The sequence below is a fragment of the Perca fluviatilis genome, chromosome 16, assembly GCF_010015445.1.
Source record: "Perca fluviatilis chromosome 16, GENO_Pfluv_1.0, whole genome shotgun sequence".
In the NCBI taxonomy this organism is placed as follows: domain Eukaryota; kingdom Metazoa; phylum Chordata; class Actinopteri; order Perciformes; family Percidae; genus Perca; species Perca fluviatilis.
This window is the reverse complement of record NC_053127.1, coordinates 24,001,742-24,020,672: the sequence shown is the minus strand read 5'-3', so window position 1 is coordinate 24,020,672 and position 18,931 is coordinate 24,001,742. Positions and strand designations below refer to the sequence as shown.

General features: G+C 42.6%; 2 protein-coding genes across 3 annotated transcripts in view; one reads left to right on the top strand and one right to left on the bottom strand.

Moving 5' to 3' along the window:
- The window catches only part of LOC120543934 (Down syndrome cell adhesion molecule-like protein 1 homolog), a 55,797-nt gene extending 50,418 nt beyond the window's left edge, over positions 1–5,379 (top strand). For both annotated transcript variants that reach the window (XM_039777359.1, XM_039777360.1), the window contains exons 32-33: positions 1,384–1,695; positions 2,371–5,379. In XM_039777359.1, coding sequence (XP_039633293.1) covers positions 1,384–1,695; positions 2,371–2,804 — 746 coding nt within the window. In that variant the 3' untranslated portion in view covers positions 2,805–5,379. The remainder of the gene's footprint in view (positions 1–1,383; positions 1,696–2,370) is intronic.
- A 2,123-nt stretch (positions 5,380–7,502) lies between these two features.
- Positions 7,503–18,686, bottom strand: arhgap35b (Rho GTPase activating protein 35b). The gene is made up of 7 exons (XM_039777023.1): positions 17,889–18,686; positions 12,047–15,950; positions 11,497–11,638; positions 11,023–11,100; positions 10,703–10,834; positions 10,368–10,473; positions 7,503–10,236 (listed from the first exon to the last, which is right to left on the bottom strand). The coding sequence occupies exons 2-7, from the start codon at positions 15,764–15,766 to the stop codon at positions 9,825–9,827; spliced, it is 4,590 nt and encodes a 1,529-aa protein (XP_039632957.1). The 5' UTR covers positions 15,767–15,950; positions 17,889–18,686; the 3' UTR covers positions 7,503–9,824.
- Positions 18,687–18,931: the final 245 nt, after the last annotated feature.

Sequence of the window (18,931 nt, the reverse complement as noted above, 5' to 3'; positions counted from 1 at the left end):
GGTAAATTAGGGAATGTATTTGCGCTCCCGGGGGTGGTTCAGTGAAAAGAGGAGGCGTGTTCAGGCACAAACATTCCCTGGTGCTATTTTGCAGTTTCAGAAAAAGATTCCGCCACAGACCAGGAAAAACCTGGTCTAAAGTCATTGGCGCTAGTCTAAAGTCAGTGGTGCGTTATTCAGATGCTATTTTAGGGGCGCATGCTTGGCCATAATGTAGCGTGTGCACAACGCGCATACACTTCTCTCATCTAAACGGACGCAAGAGTTCCCATTTTTGCAAACCATACATAATTACAAAGAAAAATATTACTGAAAATGCGCTTCAGGTGTTTGGATAGATCAGGAGGCACTTTACAGTACACTCCTCAAAAAGTCGCAGCATTCTTTGTGGCTTGTTGTGTTTTACACAACATTTCCATGAATCATGGATGTGTTGATGACATAAATGAGGAAATATTGGAGGATTTAAGGAGACGTGATGTTGAACTACGGCGGGATTGGACACTCCGGCGGGATCTAGTCTGGGAGTGGCAATGCGCTCCTGGTGGAGCGGGTGGACGGAGATGGAGTGGGGGAGGAGGAAGGGGCACAACAGGTGCAGGTGGTGCGTTTGGAGGCCCACGCTCCATGGCTGCAGCAATGCTCTCCAGACTTGAGGAGATGCGCCCGAGAGGCCGCAGCAACATCGCCACCCGGCCAAGACGGGCATTTATTACTTTGCCGCATCCAAGACAGCTCCCTCTGGCGTCCGCCAGGCAAATCCGCCGTTATAATAGCAATCCGCCATGGAACAAGCACACCTGCTCTTAGAGGGAATGTGAGATGACGCTCTGATTGGTTTATTGCACGTTACGCCCAAACCACAACTAGCTACTTCAGACCAACCCATTTTAGATTTGCGTCGGGCGCAAGAGTCATTTATCCCGCCGGTATAATAGCAACAGCGCCCGAGATCCGCCCACAAAGCTACTTGCGTTTCACGTTTGATACTTGCGTTTCAGATCGTTAAAATAGGGCCTTATAAGTGCTACCTGTAACACTTTCACAAAGTAACAAGGTACTGTTAAAAAAGGGGGGGGTGGAACAAGCAGATAACAAAATGACTATGTAACAGTAATGTCATTGCATCTAGATACAAATTAAAAAAAAATATATGGTTTGCCCACTCACCAAAATTTAGAAATCTTAAACCATGAACTCCCAACCAACAGCTTCCTCTAAAACACAGACTAAAGTTTCCTGTGAGTCCAAAGGTCTGTCTGTACATCCTTTTTCTGAATATAAAGATGATATTATTATTATTATTATTATTATTATTATTATTTACATCAATCAAACTGTTGCCACAATTATTATATTAAATATACAATGTATGTTTTCCAGATAAGGGTCGCAACAGCATGGTGTCGACAGAGAGCGCCTCGTCCACCTATGAGGAGCTGGCGAGGGCCTACGAGCACGCCAAGCTGGAGGAGCACCTGCAGCATGCCAAGTTCACCATTACAGAGTGTTTCATCTCCGATAGCTCATCTGACCAAATGACCACAGGTACCAATGACCCAGCAGACAGCATGACCTCCCTCAGCACGCCGTCTGAACCAGGCATCTGCCGCTTCACTGCCTCACCACCCAAACCACAGGACTACGACCGTGGTAAAAACGTGGCTGTGCCCATTCCCCACCGCGCTAACAAAAGTAAGTACGAAAAGATGCATTAATACCTGCTTTTTCTTGATTTTACTTGATTTGTTTTTGATAAGGCATTTTCCATTCACCTATAGTGCTACATATTGACACTCAACATAGACCACCTTTTTCTACCTTTTTTATATATATTTTTTTATTTTTATTTTTTTAAATTGTGACCCAGCGGTACCCTGACATACAGGACTGATATTAAAGCGAAGCCAGAGATTCCTAAACCAAAAGTAGGAATTTAAATCAAGGACAGAGACAAAAGGCCTAGAATAGAGATATATTACCAAAACAAATACAGTACAAACACATAGTGGGGATAAACTGGACTGTGTGAGAAAGTGTTCATTACACAATTACTCTGCAGATAAATAGATAAATCCCAGTTAAGGCCAGAAAATGACGCTGTCACTATGAATGATTCAAATTGAATCAAAAACTATTTTATACTGCTAAATAATTACCTGCAAACAGTTGGCTAGGAGGACTAAAGCTACAAGGGAGTCATGTTTATAGGTTGATGTGCTATATGTCTCCAAGGCTCAGTTTCTTGCTGCACACATGGAGGATCAAATCAAAACCCCCAAGGCATGTGTTAGAACACAGACATATATGCATATATTAATATAGGAAATAATGCATTTTAGCTTTAAACTCTTCTCTCTGTTCTCTCAGGTGAATTCTGCAACCTTCCTCTCTACATGAAGACAGACCCATTCTTCCGCAAACAAGGGGAGCTGCATGACCCGTGCCCAGCTGTGCCACCGCGGGAAGCCTCAATCCGCAGCCTGACGCAGCGGGCGTATCACACCCAGGGCCGTCACAAGACTCTAGACCCTGCCAAGCAGCAGGTCCTGACGCTGGGCCATTCTGGGCTGAGCAGCTTGGGTGCGAGCTCGGGCACTGCCACCTTGCCCCAAAGGACTCTCACCATGCCCAGCTCCAACACTGCAGCAACAGCTTCCACTTCCAGCACGAGCAGCAACCCCACCAACAGTAACAAGGTGGGGGGCTCCAGAGACTCGCTGCTAGAGAGCAGCTCCTCTGCACTGGGGAGACTGCAGAAACAGAGTGTGGGGGCCTACTCCAAGTCATACACACTGGTGTAGTCCCTTCTCTTGCACAGACTTGCATTGCTGTCCCACTCCTAAGCCAGCCCCAATCTGGTGCTCTTCAGTCTGGGCCAGAAAGGGCATGCAACCATCTTTCTTAAACCCAACTAATGGTGAAATGCCCAGCATTCTGTCTAATTTTCCTTGGGATAGATGTTCTCCAAGACAGAGACCCAGCTATCCTATACTTTTCATGTTCACCTGGGACTCTATAAAAGACTTACTAACTCCAACTAACAGTTCCAGCCGGCTGGTGCTCCGCTCCGCTCAGTTCTCGCGGGAGTAGCACAGCAAAAAAAACAGGAAGCAGTTCTGTGGTCATTTGGAAATATTGACTGTAATTGAGGAGCTGAAAGCTCTGTGTTTATGATGATGAAGACGATGATAGCCAGTATGAAGCTGTGTGGCCATCCTGTCTCTCATATGCGCACACACATACTGTCCTCCATAGTTTGAGTATTATTGTCAATTTGCAGGACTTCCAGTTAAGTTCCCTATTCTTACTGTATCTTTCACCCTTTGTGTCTCTTAAAGTCCCAAATAGCTATTGGCAGATTTTCTCTTTTAATGGTGATTCCAAAAGAAATGATTCAGGTTCACTTCCAAGACGGATAAAAATTCTATCACATTAATGTTCTCCACACATCTCTCTCCAGCTGAACAGTGTCTAACTTTTGAATCAAATCACGACAACCCAAATGAACCATATACGTTCTCACATTACAAAAATAGAGAATATTTGGTATTATAAAGAATTTACATATATATTTCTATGTAGGTATATTATTGACATTTAAGTGAAATTATGACAAAGTATAAATTGTATGTACTACGATAGTGTAGTAGTATATACAGCAATTTAATGTTAATGTCAAATTTAAGAACGAGACAATCGCTCAATCATGAAAGTTAAAAAAGAGAAATTTAAAAAAAGGTTGGACTAAAGAAAGGGGAAAAAAAAAAAGTTTAGTATATATACGGTATGTTCTGTATGTTACTGTATGTAGACTGACTAAGAGTGTTTCGCTCCTGTACGGACAGAGAGTGGCCCTTTTCTAGCCCCATGTTGAGATGGGAGAAGCAAGATAGGCTACTAAGTTCCAGTTCCTGAAAAAGGCAGGCTGGCTGGGTGAACAAATAGTAACCTGCCTGGTTTGCTGTGTGTGTTCGGCGGAAACAATTATGGCAGAAAGCCTGTAGTATTAAGTCCGCTAATGAGAATATAGGCTCTTTGACACTATTGAGCTTGTCGAGAGCCTGAGTAATTGGCAAATACAATGGCATCAGTATCACAGAGGTTCCACAAATAAGTTGTATGTTGGCAGGAGGATCGGTGCAAAGTGGTTGCAGACTTGCGTTATAACACAGAATTAAGGCTGCAGTAACACATCCTACCAACTTCCCAGCCTGCCTTGGCGATTTTTCGCTCTTCAAAGAAACGGATAACTAGCTGAAAGAATCCCAGTCATGATGTGAATGAAGTAAAATAATATAATGTTGAGCAATGTTATATGTCAGGGAGTTCAGTTTTGAAAATGATATAATGTTCACTCAATTGATATCTTTGTTGTTGCCCTGTCTGAAGTACTGTATATGTCCCGCTTTCTTTAACTCCATACCCCTCCATTTTACGCTGATGTACATTCACACAAGAAACTATTGGAATGTCTTTTTGAAGCATCTCCATGATAGCGTTTTGTGGTTTATGTTTATTTATCCATTTGCTTTGTTTGTTTGTTTGTTTAGGGGAGGGATTATCTGTTGGTTTGTTGATTTTGATTCATAATATTCATTTAAATTTCTTTGGGGTTTTGTCAAAATGTTGGTTCCAGAGGCCAAACAGTACTAAGGTATGTGGCTTAAACCAATTCAGCCAAGTGAAATCAGGGACTCGTAGCTCTTTTGGTCACACAAACTACTGTTGTGTGTATATACTGGACTGGAGTCGGTCTGCATGCCTGAAGCATTCTGGTTCCTGTCCTTTTGCCCCATTCAGATAAATTAAAGTAAAATCCACCGCCCTAAACATACTAGATCCATCATCTCTACCTTTTCAGTGTTGTTTATAGATTAAGTCTTGTACATAAAACACAGTTTTGTATGAAGAGCTATTTTCGTCAGAATAAATCAGGGGACACATCAGGGTTGAATGCCCCAATTTCAAAATTGAAATAGTATCAAAAATAAAATATTTTACTTCTGAAATGGGCAAAAAAAAAAAACATTTTTCTTTCCCTTTGTTTTTGATACTAATTTGTTGAATTTTTATTCTTTTTTTAAAGGTCTTTTGATGTTGTCATTTGTCCTATTTAATTTTTTATTATTTTGTATTTTGTTCATCCTCAAAAAGTCATTGCATGCTTGCTAAAAGGGAAAAATTGAAGGAAAAAATGTATGAAAATCAAAAACAAAACAAACAAAAAAAATGTTGAGGGTATCCCAAACATTTGTTTGAGTTGCTTGTTATAGCAATTGCTTGTGTTCAAAAGTACATTTTCTATGAAAAGAAAGCAAAAACTAAAAAGATCATTCTAACACCTTGTGCAATAAAGCTATCTTTCATACGTCACGGCCTCTGTCATTCTCAACAGGTTTGTTTGCATATCATCTGAAAATGTTTGAACAAATAAAGCAGCATTTCATGCTGGCATGATCATGAGAAGAGATGAGATGGGGGTAAAGTGCTACAGTAGAGAAACATTCCCTCAGAGGAGTGTGTACCTTGGATTGAGTGACCTCATTGGAGTAACCTGTGGCCGGTTGACATTACACCAAAACCAGCACTGAATCAAAGTCTAACTTTAATTATAAACATAATTTGAAAATATAAATATTTATCCGGTCAAAATCCGGTTAAAATGACTTAAAGGGGGTACTCCAATTTATTATTTTACTTTTATAAAGTTTGGGGGCTTGTGAGAAACAGATTTTGGTCAAAATTAAAGCAGCAGAGGCAGATATTTCCTGACTTGTAGTGCCTATTGAAGTCCTAAAAACACTGCATCCTACACTTCCCATAATGCAACTTTAATAGTGTCTTTCATTCTGACATTACCTGCCTCAAACCTCTCAAAAATCTCTCAACACAACCAGTTTGTAACACAGGCTTTTCTGTAAAGCTCCTCCAGAGCCACAGAAGTCATTAAACAACTGTTTTCTAAGGCAACACTGCTACTACTCCTCATGACAAATAAATTGAACTTCATGCGTAGTTAAGTGCCCCTCAGTAAATACAATAACGAAAAAGAGGATAGGAAAACTACATACCGGTAGTTCCTTTTTTTTTAAGGTTTGGGGTTCTTCTGAGTTTTTACTTTGGAACAAACAGAGGTCCGTCAGGAACATACTGTGGGCATATAGCCTATATCTTACTGTGTTGTAAAGTAGGCATATACACATAGAACCACATAGAATCATCAGGTTATACATTGCAACACAATTTCCATTAATAGATGTAATAAAAAAGGATAGCAAATGCAGTTCAGTAGGCTAATATTCTCTTTATGAGAGCTTTATGTGACAGTATCAATGAAAAGGCTAATAAGCTACAATTACAGTGGTATGCGTCATTCAGTCAAATGTGTTGCATAATGTTAGGAAACATCCCACATATCCATCCTCTCAGCCTGTGCTCAGGCTGTAGAACTTGTAGTAGTGACACTGTACTGAATACACATCAAACAATCACATAAAGTATACAAACTAATGCCAAAACCACATTCCTCTGAATGACACAAGAGATCAGTGAGATGTGCTATTCCATTACAGTCTATGATCTGAACATAGAGCAGTCATGAGACAACTTGTGAGAATAAACCCAATAACTTAAAAGAGTTGAATGTGGAATGTAAGGAGTGGACAGGAAAGGGGAACAAACTTGTAAAGCCACGTCACTTTTTAATCAAATTACACATGATAATCCAAAGTGAGTAGTGAGATGTGACCTCTTCTTACAGTAGCTCTACAGCTAAGCAGCCACAAGATGGCGCCATAACATTATAATGTCCGGGCCGTCCACACAGGTTAACAGATACTGTGACAAAAGTGTTCTACCAAAAGAGTGCAGTCACTCACGACGGATATGCTGTAAATAATTGATGTTTTTCAGAGTCAGCTGCATCATAGCCTAAATACTACAGCTTCTAGTTACTACATCAGAGGTCTTTCTGCATGCAATATGTATATGTATGTTCTTTATTAGAAGGATGCTTCATTGAGAGCAGAGTTAAAAAATAAGCGCGGCCCTCTTGGCCCTCTTGATTATCTTTTGGGAGCAGCAGCCATATATTCATGCCTTGTTGGGTTTGTTTAGCAAGTTGTCAATCAGGAAAATAGTTTAAAGCACACTCCACTATTCCACAGTGAAAAATGTGGATAAAAATAGCCTGTATTTTGTCAGATGACAGCAAAGTGCAGCTCGGCTTTTCAAAAAACTGTCATTCATAGATTTTCACATAATACTGAAAATCTTAACCAACAAAACTATATTGATTCGCCGGGCTCCATTGTTGTGACCATATTAATTTTACCGCTATTGTGTGGCTTCGTAAACTACATTCAGAAAAAACACTTTCGACAATGAAGTTCCAATTTCAACATTGAGGCTCGCAAATTGTGACACTAATGCATCGAGGTACCTCTCAAATTGTAAAAGGCTCAATAAAAGACAAACACATGCACCACAAGAAAGCGGAGGACAATTTTACAAGATTTAATTTATTAACTATTATACAGTTCACATAAGGCCTTCATCTTCAAACACTATTCTCAGTCAGACAAATCCCATGGTTTGCTCTTGGTGCACAGTACATAAACTTTCACGTTTCAGCTATTTCACTTTAGTATTTTTGTTTTCGTACTAATTTCCTGTTTTAAAACAGGGGGAAGCTTTCATCCTTCTCCCTTGGTGTGTTTTTTTTTTTTTTAAATCATGCACTAAACTTATGTGGCCTTGAACCATTCACAAAAATTGTAAAAATTGACTTTCAATCATTGAAATACACACTAGAAATGTTTTCTACCATTGACTAACGGGTGGTGTTCCCCAACATACAAATAAACAACCATAATAGAGTAGTATGCACTCAATTTCTGCTCATTGAACGGCACATTTGCCAAGGTTGTGTCAGAAGTCAAGTGACGCGTTAAGATTATATACTCCCAGGAATCGTGTTATAGTGGGACAGTTGCTTGGTTGGTTCTGTGCCAGTCTTAATGTTACAGCTTACAGCTCTGAGCAATTTGAGAAGAGCCCTCAGCTTAGTCCAAACACATAAAACGACTGACTTCCAAAAGCATTGCGATTCCAAAAGTACCAGTAGGTGATGATCCCAAATACTACGTCAACCAATGATCTAGCTAGTCCAGCCATCGTTGCAACCAAGAACCATAACAGAGCCACAATCATCCAGAACGTCAGTGTCTGGGGGTCCATTTTTACTTGTGCCCATTGAAAAGACAGTGCTTCCTCTCATAACTTTAATGGTTAAAATGATCAGGTCTTCATTAACAGTGCAACCACTGAAAATCAGCCGATTGTTTTCCATGAAAAGCTAGGACAATATGCCAGCACAAAACTAATTCACTATAGCAAGTAAATGGCCGGTGGTGCTTCCGGAATGTGTCCCATCCACCAATATTTAACTTATACTGGTCATTGTATTGTATAGCAGGACTAGCAGTAACGTTGAAAATACGAACCCTTCTGAGTAAAAGGTCCTTAATATTAGATGAATACAAAGAGCTTGGTTTGATAGACAGCGACAGCAACACATCCAGCAACCTATCATATTTCAAGCGTTTGGTTTCAATAGACACCATGATGGCAATGTAGAGTTGGATTATGGTACGATTACATTACACATTCAAAAATGGCAAAAATTCTCCTTCACTTGACTGATGAAAGGTAAAGTCTTCTCTGATATTATATTGGTCTAATTAAACCAAACTTCCCTAAACATCCACTCTGATCAACCAACAGCTAGAAATAGGACAAACTCTAAAAGTAAACTATTTTTTCACATGGCTGGATGAATGACGAATAAGAGTAGATTCAGATTTCCCATCAACCTAAAATGGGACGTCTGGATCAACTTAAAGAACGCAAGTTTTTACAAAAGGACCTTGTTTCACAAGCCTGCACCGATGCCACATTCAGCCACTAAAACAAATAATATGGACAATTAATCTAGTGGCATTTCTTCAAATTGAACACTACACTATCACAAAGTGCTTCAGATAAGTTTGTGGATACAAAAACAAGTTTGATGTAAACAAAGTTTGATCTGCCAGAGCTCTGTAGAGGCAATGGGTATGGCTGTTTGAGCTGTGAAATTAAAAACACACAACAGTATGACAACAACAAAAAATAACCCTTTTGAGGGAAAAACAACAGTGATCATTAAAGTGCATCCCTGGATGTGTAACCTCCAACCCTCCCCTCTTCCCTTCCCTCCCCATGCTGACCGCTCAAGTAGAGCCGATGAGAGAAACCCCAAAGGCAGACAGAGGAACCTCGGCTATAAGGAGCAAACTGCTGCCCAAATGACCTACAGAGGAACAGTCTAAAAATCCAGTGGCAGTACTTTCATGAGAGAAAAAACTAAACAGTTTTACACAAATAAAAACATGGTAGCCACAAATCAATTCTTCCAGCTTGGCATAGAGGTTTCATTTTCTTGGTAGTGTAGGATAAGTGGTGACAGTTGAAAGAGAGGCTTGCTGTGACAGCAACCTCTGTCCTCCTCTTCTGACCCGATGTTAAATATCAGCCGATCAGGGGCTAAGAGGGCAGAGGAAGAGTCACTGATAACTGTAGCCTGCCCTGATGCACACGAGTATGGATACAAATGGCAGGTTAGGGAAGATTCTCATACTTCCTATCTGCTCTCTTCAGAACGTAGGTAGTCCATGATCAAAAATGTAGTGTGCAAGTGCACTATTTTCTTTTTTTTTTTTTTTTAGTGTGTTGGTGATAAGGTCCAGCATCATCATGGGCACACGTGTTTTGACTGTCTCTCACAGTGTCTCTTGTTCGGCAGGGGAATGGTGGGAATGGGGGTGCTGGTGGAGGGGAGGGAGCAGAGACTGCAGGGGAGACTGGGGGGTGGTGGGCGGGGACTGCTGCAGGGGGCTGAAGTGTGTGGTGGTGTGGGGAGGAGAGGAGCGGTAACAAGAGTAGGCAGAGCTCCCGCTGAGGGTGGTGGTGGGTGAGGCAGGGAGGCCGGCTAGGCCGGTGGGGGAGTCGAGGAGGGGCTGGTTGTAAAAGAAGAACGCACACTGGTGGATGAAGCTCTCGATGATTGTCTGGTAGGTGCGTGTGGCAGTCAGGGCATCCATAGTGGTGAAGTCTGGCCTCATGAGGGTAGGCCAGAAGCAGATGGACAAGTTTTCACTGGTCATCAAGTTCACCCTGTTCAGCTGGCTCACCCTGGGAAAAACACACAAACCGACAACAAATTATTAACACTCATCATACAGTGCAGAACAAACAGATGGGTGTCTACCACAGAAGACTAACAAAGCCATGAAAGTGATTTAAACAGTGGACAGGGAACTTACTTGTGTAAGTGGCTCACTACATATTTGAAGACATCATAATTCTCCCTGGGGAACCTCCTCAGTACATCCTTCATGGTATATAGCCTCTGTTCTCGGTCATTGATTTCTGCACACACAGAGAGAAATTACCATTAAAACTAAGACCTCATCATCGCACACAGTAAGTTGAAACCAAAATGTCTTTTTAAACTACCATTAAAATGATTATTGTCAACACTAAAAACAGAGAAAAAAACAGGTCTGCCGAAAACCTTCCCTACCCTCTTCCCTCCTAAAGAAACAATCTTTTTTTATGTTCTTGTGAAGACCCTCCCAGCCCAGCAGTGTTTGCTTACTGAAAGCATCCAATAGGTCCACCTGCAGAGCACAAGGCACCAGGGGCTCAGGCAGCTCAGAGAAGAAGCTTTTGAGGGCTCCAGCCACAGTGTTTATGGAGAAGTCTTTCTCCACTAGGTCTAATCCGTGGTCTGCACAAGGAGAATGAGAGAGTTAAAGGGATCAGAGAAAATAAGCCCATCAGTAGTAGCTGTCATCAGCACTGAACAATCAATTGCATGTCACTTTCCTTTGGTAACTCTCTGTTTATGTTTTGATTTGGCAGTCACATAATTGCATGTCAAACAGCTGGTTCAAACAAGTCTGATGATCAGCTCACCCTGTTCAAACTGCCTCTGCATGCTTTCCATCTCTGACTTGTTGCCACTTACGCGGTACAAACCCTCTGTATTCAGGCCTGAGGAAAAAAAAAAAAAAGCGCAGCAGAGAAAAGGGGAAAGACGTGGGGGGCACAGTGGGAAACGAGCAAAGCACAAACACTTCATTAGCCCCATTGCAAACAGACATGACGATACAGATGCTGGCAGTTTCTCGGGGAGTACTTGACTGAATAAACCCTTGTATTACTTTCTCATCACAATAGGGTCATGGTCAGGTGCACTGGTTTAGCAGTTCTAACAATAAGCATTTTATTAGGTGACATTAATTTCATAAAATATGTATACCTGTAGTGATAGTAGTGACTCACTGATAAATGACCATCATCCGTATTTCTCAGAATAAAACATTAAATCAGATTTGTATACATCACACGTACAGCAGCCCAACGTGGGTTAAAGACAAAACGACGTACCAGTGGTCTCAATGAAGCGGACACATTTGTCGATGAAGAGTGGGATAGGTCGGTCTGGGGATACCACATTCACTAAGGGTACTCCGAAGTAATTGCTCTCCGGGGGCTTGGGGATAGCTGGACGGGGCTTTGGTCTTGTTTTCTGTGAAAAAGGAAAGACAAAAAGGACTCTGAGTGTCTTGAACAGGGACAATTATGTGGATAGAGGCACTCGTTGAATTCTAACATGTGTTGTTCTCCATCAGCAGCAAATCAAGAGTTCCTCACATTCAGTCACAAGCTTAATCTAGATCCTCCCCAAGACATTACCAGTTTAAACATGCTCACTCAACAGTGACCTCCACATATTGTATACCGTTTCTAATATCGCGATCATACCAATATAAATGACTACAATTTTTCACAAGGGTAATATGTACGAAATCAGTTAAAAAAAAAAAAGTAATTCACTAATCAACAACAATTTCTGTAGGGCACTATGAACAAGTAAATATAAATAAGCTACTTTTTTTTCTGAATTAAATACAGAAAAATGTGGTATAATACACACCTTGGCCGTTCGCCGCAGGCTCTTCAGAATGTTCCTCTTTTTTGGGTCTTCAATCTCCTCATTAACAAGACTTTCGCCTTTCAGGGTCCCAAAGTCATCCTCCTTGGACTTTGGAAGAGCTCCCATCTCGTCATCGCTGCCTATGAAGCTTGTGCGGAAGCTGCTGAACTTGCCAAGCCGCTTGGAGCGGTCCCGGTAAAGACGAGGCTTCACCCCCGCTGCTGAGAACTTCCTCCTTCGCTCCAGAGAGCTGCTGTCTGCTTCGCTGTCTGAGCCATTTCCATTGGAGTGCATCCTGTTAGAGTTGCGGATGGTGATGATTTTGCCTTGTGTGCTGTCATGTGGCACTGAGTAGATGATCTCCTCATTGCTAGGGCGGGGTTTTGAAACAGCGTCAATGGGTTCAGCATAGTCTGAGGGATCGTAGCCCACATCCCCACCAGGAACCCAGGTAACAGCGGAGGGTAGGGAGCGACGATGACCCAGTGTATCGATATATGGGTTACGGCTAACCTTCCGGAAGTCAAAAGTGACACCCGGTTTAACTCTGACATGGGGGGGCACTTTGTTGTTCAGTTTGTTTTCAAAGTCTCTGATCTCAGAGATGACAGAGATGTCACTGGAATCTAAGTCAGGCAGGTTGAAGCCCCCACTATGAGAAGTGAGCGTGCCATCATAGTACGGTGGCGATGGCTCTACGTCATCCTCTGAATCCAGGTACATGGTGACAGGACTAGGAGAACTGCAGCGTGGGGAGTACACGTTTTCATTGGTGCAGGCTTCGGCAACGTTATCATACATGTGTGTGGCCTCCACAATGTTGCGTTTCTCTACAACCTCCATCAGAAAAGAATGGAACATTTCTATCCTGTGCAGGCCTCCCACCACCCCCCCGGATCCACAAACCACACTATTAAAACGACCCTCAATCTCATGGGCTAGCTCCTCCCCCTGGATCAGCTGTTCACAGGCATAGTCACTGTCAGTGAGCTCTGCCTTGCTATCTCCCACTGCTAACAGCTGAACTGGGATGATGTCCTGAACCTCACACAAGAACGCACACAGGGTCTCCAGGGAGGCTTTTCGGGAGACCGAGTACACCGCAATGTAGCCATGTACTAACCTGCTCTTCCGCAAAGTGAAGGAGGCATGGTACGAGAGCAGAGAGAGCTCTATGGCTAGCTTGTGTCCACCAATTGTCTGCTCAAGCAATACAGAGGTGCCACTATTAGACATGGGCCTGCAGTGCTGATGCATTAGGAAAGGGGACAGGAGCTGCTCAACGTCATAGGAGTCTCCACACATTAAGCACATGACGATGCGCAGGTCTGCCTCTGGCACCGGCTGATGAGGAGAGTCTCGGAGACCTGGAGGCTCAGGGAGGAGGGGTGGGGAGCTGCTACTAAAGGATGTGCTCCTCCTAATATCCAGAAGGCCCCTCAGCACCTGGTTGATTTGAGTCTCATTGACAGTATGGCCATAGCCCACACCAGGGGAGGCAGGGTCTAAAAAGCTACACTGCAGCCTCCTTGCAACCTGCTGTCCCTGTGTTATTAGGTTTAAGGCAGTTTCTCCGCTTATGTCCACATATGATCCTACGCCTCTTTTAGTGACTAAAAGTAGTGATGTTGGCAGCTGTGCTAGCTGGCTATCCCTTCGACCTAGAGTTGACTCCCTAAGTCGCTCAAGGCTTTCAATCACATAGGAGAGGGACTCCTTTGAATTATACAGACACAGACATCCGTGAGGGGTGAAAGTGGGGGTGTGGAAGGAATTTACTGGAAGACGTACATTTCCCTCGATAGGGCGCAGCGTCAATTCATACATCTTTCCGTCCAACACATACCAGTCATCATTTGTGCAGAGAGCCCTAATCTCATTGGCAAATTCTCTGGCCAGTCCATCCTTCCCTAGTATGACAAGGTTAATTCTGTCAGCCTTGGTGTCCCCAAAATGAGCTTTCACATCAAAAAAGGGGTAACATGTGGGGAAACGTGAAACTAAGAGTTGCTCAATCTTAGAGTCTCCACAGTGAGGACTGCTAGGGCAGGTCTCCTTGGTAGGGTGATAGACAAAGTGGATATGCTTTAATACCAGAGCATCTCTTTCAGCTGGAAGCTTTTGTAGCGCCTTGAACCTCTGTTCCTCTCCTAAAACTTCCTGAATCGCCCCCATTTTCTCCTTGCTTGGCTTGGCATCCACCTCAAGCTCATAAAAAAGCTCAGAGTACTCCAGTAAGAGCTCCTGGAAGTCTTCTTTAGCATGGTCAATGACCTCCTTCTGATGGCGGTTGTACAGGTCCAAGTACTCTGGCTCCTCAAGCCACTGGTAGAACTCTTCATTCATGATAAAGCTGCGGGCCTCTTCCCAGGGTCTTCCAGGTGTGACAAAGGGAGAGGAAGCTAACTTATGTTTAAACTCCAGCCTTATTTCTGCCCGTCTGCACTCATTACGCAGATGTTCCAGGTGGGCATTAAATATGTCCTCTGCTTCATCAGTCTCCAGTAGGTCTGAAGGGATTCGCTCATCTTCCATGTTATCAATGTGAGATGTATCCTCCCACGGGGAGTCCTCCAGAACAACAAACCAGTGGGCAAAGTGCTGCTTGGACTCTAGGACCTTCTGTACCCCAGACCAGCTCAGCTGATCTATCTCATCCAGGTCAGGCACTAAAGAACTAAGTGCTAAAGGAAGAGTGCTTAAGTATATTTTGCGGCGCCTCTCAATATGTTCTTGCTTGAGACGGTAGACGTGCTGTTGAAAAAGCTTCTTGCATTTAGCCGTTCCCTCCAAGAAGACATATTCTTTGTACTCAGGGGAGGTGTTCATGCGTCGACTGGTGTTTAACCAGGTTTCATTATGATTCTTCACTATGCGGTTGATTAGCCATTCATAGCGATCCTTGGCAGAAGCTATCTGCTGACTCTGTAGCTTTAGGGCTTCAAAGTAAGGTATGATCTTGGGCTTGCCCCTGCCCTTATCAATAAGTTGAACCAAAGTGAGGAAGGCAAGGTCCACATTTATATTTGAGCGTGCAGATGTCTCAACTACTGGTAGACTCTTTTTTGTGATGGCAAAGGTATGTGCATCTTTGATGTAGCGTTCAACTCCTTCATCACATTTGGTGAGGACCAGCACAATGGGCTTCTTAGTCTTGCTAAGGTGACCGTACAAGTTTGTGACAAATTTCAGCTGGTCGTCAAAGTTGCGGTTCATACCCCGGCTGACGTCAACACAAAGCAGGAAGCCATCAACCTGCAGCTTTCCCTCTGGCATTTGTTTTTGCTCAAAGTCCTGCTCCAGGCCAAGCTGATCTGTACAGAAGTACATAAGCTTCTCTGCTGAAGCCAGCTTGGTTGTGGCTGCCCGTTTGATATAGGGCTGCATAGCAGTGCTACGGTGTGGCTGAAATGTCTGATCATCAATGAATTCAGTTTGCTCCACAACATGCATCCTGCACTCAGGCCCCTCCTCCAGAACCCGTGACACCTCCCCCCAAAACAGAAAGTGATCATTATTAACCACTCGACCCCCAAAGTCACTGGTGCTCAACACTGATGTGTGGTCCAGGTAGAAGTCATCAGCACTAGGCCGCACAAACCTATTAGACAAGCAGGACTTGCCAACCCCACATTGTCCCTTCTCTTTCTCTGTTCCTGATAAACCCACCACAATGAGGTTGTAAATGGGCGACCGGGCATCTTGCTTTTTCGCCATCATAGTCTGCTGACACTCATCCTGCCATAAACAGGCACTGTATAAAGGAGTTCACTTGAATTTTTGTCCATAAAGTTGCTGATCCACAGAGGAGATCAGATTTCCCTTTCTTCTGCTGGGCTTCGATTTTAATAAATAGTGTTATGAGCAGAGGGTTCTTTCATTCACTCCTTATATGAATCAGATCCTGTCAAAAAACAACAAAAAACAAAGAAATCAGACAAACTGGGCAATCAACAGCAATACATTGTTTGATATCTTATAATAACGTAATGTGAGAATGACAAGAGGCACATCTTATTCCATTTTGTGCCCATTTTATCTGTATACCAAATGAAGGAATGGGCCCAGAATCAAAGAGCAACTAATGTTGGCTCTTTGATTCTGAGTTCAACTGGTTACTAGGTTCTAGGTTGATCATGTCTATGGCCTTGATCATGTATCAAGTCTGATGATTTGTCAAAAGGAATAATCTGTAAAATGTGTGAAATCACTGCATTCTTTTTATCACTGTGTTCACCAAGTTGCTACTAAACACTGCTGTAATTTTTGGCATCATATCAAGCCACCAGCAAAAGCATAATGAAGACAGTGTTACGGGACAGCAGCAGTCAATATATCTCCTGACAGGGGCCACAGATTTAAGTTGTACAAGCTATGATGAAAGTAAAGTAAATACAATTTTTAAGTAGGAAGCACACTAATTTTTGCTAATCTTTTAAATTGTTAGGCAGATGTATTATCCATTCTAGGGCTGCCAATATTACTCTCCTGGTTAAATAAATCTGCTAATTATTTTCTCAAATCACTTAGTTTAAAACGACCAAAAAAAATAAATAAAAAGAGCCTATAATAACACCCATTACGTTTTCCCTGATCCAAGAGTGAACCCTCCTGTTCTGTCTGACCAACAGTCCAACCCCCCCAAAGTATTATATTTACTATCATAGAAAACCATAAAATATGTATGTGAGAAATTTGACCAGTCCCTGGCATTTTCTCTTAAATATTACTTCACTTTAAATATGACTCATTAAATATTATTATTATTACAATTATCAAATTGTTGACAATAAATCTTACATGTATCGACTAATTGATTATTCAACTCATTTCCCCCCTGTCCACTCATCTCAAGGTAATTTCATATAATAGTATCAAACCAGGATCAAAATAGTTACATTAATCCTACCAGAAAACATGTTGGGAGTGGTCCTCTCTACAAGGCAAATGTCAGCTGATCAGTGACTAGGGTGACAAACATGGGCATGTTGTTGGCACCTTGAAGTCTTTCAACCGAAATCAAACAGCAGCTATCAGCCCAATCTTCACAGACAAAACGGTGAATGAATAGGAGGACTATTAACAGAGAGCCAGACACATGTAATCTCTGCCAAAGGAAACATAATCAACCCGTTTAGACACTTTATGTTATTAGGCCTGTGTCCATTATTATAGCATTGATCAATGCCTCCATTATAACAACACTGATGCAATTCTGAAATAATAGTCGGCTCATAATTTCTATAGATGGACAAAAATGACCAACTGCAGAATTGTACTTATGTGTAATGGGATTTACTGGAGTCAAACGCCATGACGCGTGGAATTATATGCTTATAATTTAATGAATAACCTTTCACATGTATGGGGCCACACATTAGAAACAAACAGCTCCTGCTAGGGACAACAGCAAACATGGGTAGTCCACACCGCTCAGCTGAGCTAGGCCTGATCCCCAAAAATGAACGGACTTTCTTTGCGTATTTAAAAACAACCAAACTGCTGCTGTCTGTCGGCATCAAAACTCAGTTTACTAAAGCGCACCTTCAAGCAATTCCACTTCCATACGGTAACCTACTTACTTAGATAAGATTTAGTAACGTTATATGTTTTGCAAAGGATTAAGAGTTAACATGGGCTTCAGGGTGCACAGAGAGGGACTGACCACGCCAGGCCTGCTGTCTACATAATGAAATTGCACAGCCGAAATCTGGGATATCCTACCTTACACACCGGCTATGTTTAAAGGGCATTTACAGTATCTACCCAGCTGTCTAGGGTGTAGCCCTCGACTCACAAGGAAATAGCCCATAAAGAAGAGGATAGAGCATGTAGTACATACCATCGCATTTCTCCCCTTTCTCCTCTTGCATCTGTCAGGCCAGCTTGCCGCAGCCCTTGCCGCCTGATGTGCATAAGCAAGCATAAAGCCGCAGAATACACTATGTCGTCTCAATTCCCAGATTATACTGATAATATCACAACTTGTGCGATGGAGTAATTTTTTATTTTAAATGTCCATTACCCATGCCTGGATTCTCTTGTTTAGCATCACTATCTGCGTTACAATTAAACACGGGGAAGGAATAAATAAATATCCCAAATTACAGAGCAATCCAATTGTGTTCTTGCGAGGGTTTTTCCTCATGAGAAATCCAGGCGTATACAAATCTGCTTAGCCGTCTTCTTCTCGGTTCACCACGTTGCTTTTCCAATCATTATTCTGTCCATTGTTGTGCCCACATAACGCTGGGCCGGGGTCGCGCACACGAGACAACGGTGAGTTTGTTGCAATCGCCGAGAGGTTTCGTCTGAAATAGGTTTCCACTGCAACATAAATTGTTTATGTCCTTATCAATTTATGAGCAGACTGCGTGTGTGAAAGGGGTATTTCTGCCAGCTTTCCGATAATGGCGGCGGCCCTCCTCCCCGGACCTAGTTCTCCTCTTCTTTTCTTTGGGAAAAGGGAGCTGTGGAGACAGAAGCATCGGAGAGAGGGACTCACCCAGCGGCGCCCTCACACAACTGCAGCAGGTTGGTTCTCTGCTGCGAGCTCACCCAACTGCCTATGCGGGGCTCGTTACTCGACAGTAATGGATTTCTCAGCATTCAGCCCATATTTGAAAAAGTAGTACTAGAAAACTTTGTGTTCCATACAGAGAGCAGCCATTTGTTACTGAAACGTTCACCAGGCGAAAGTAGGCTACCCTACAGGGTCCAGGACTCTGTTTTCATTGGGTTAAACCAAGTAGGCCTAGGCCTAAAGATTTGATGTGACCAAGTGTAATCCCTGTGATTGTTATAACGTAAGGCTATTTTGCAGTAACTAACTACAATAGTAACTAATCTTACTGTAGCCTACACAATAAAGTGTAATAAAGTAAA

Excerpts from the sequence above, each read along its gene's own strand:
- arhgap35b (XM_039777023.1), bottom strand. The coding sequence starts at position 15,766 with ATGATGGCGAAAAAGCAAGATGCCCGGTCGCCCATTTACAACCTCATT. Across the intron at positions 10,835-11,022 it reads GCAGAGGCAGTTTGAACAGG|ACCACGGATTAGACCTAGTG; the intron begins GTGAGCTGATCA and ends CTCCTTGTGCAG. Across the intron at positions 10,237-10,367 it reads GTAGTGAGCCACTTACACAA|GGTGAGCCAGCTGAACAGGG; the intron begins GTAAGTTCCCTG and ends TGTTTTTCCCAG.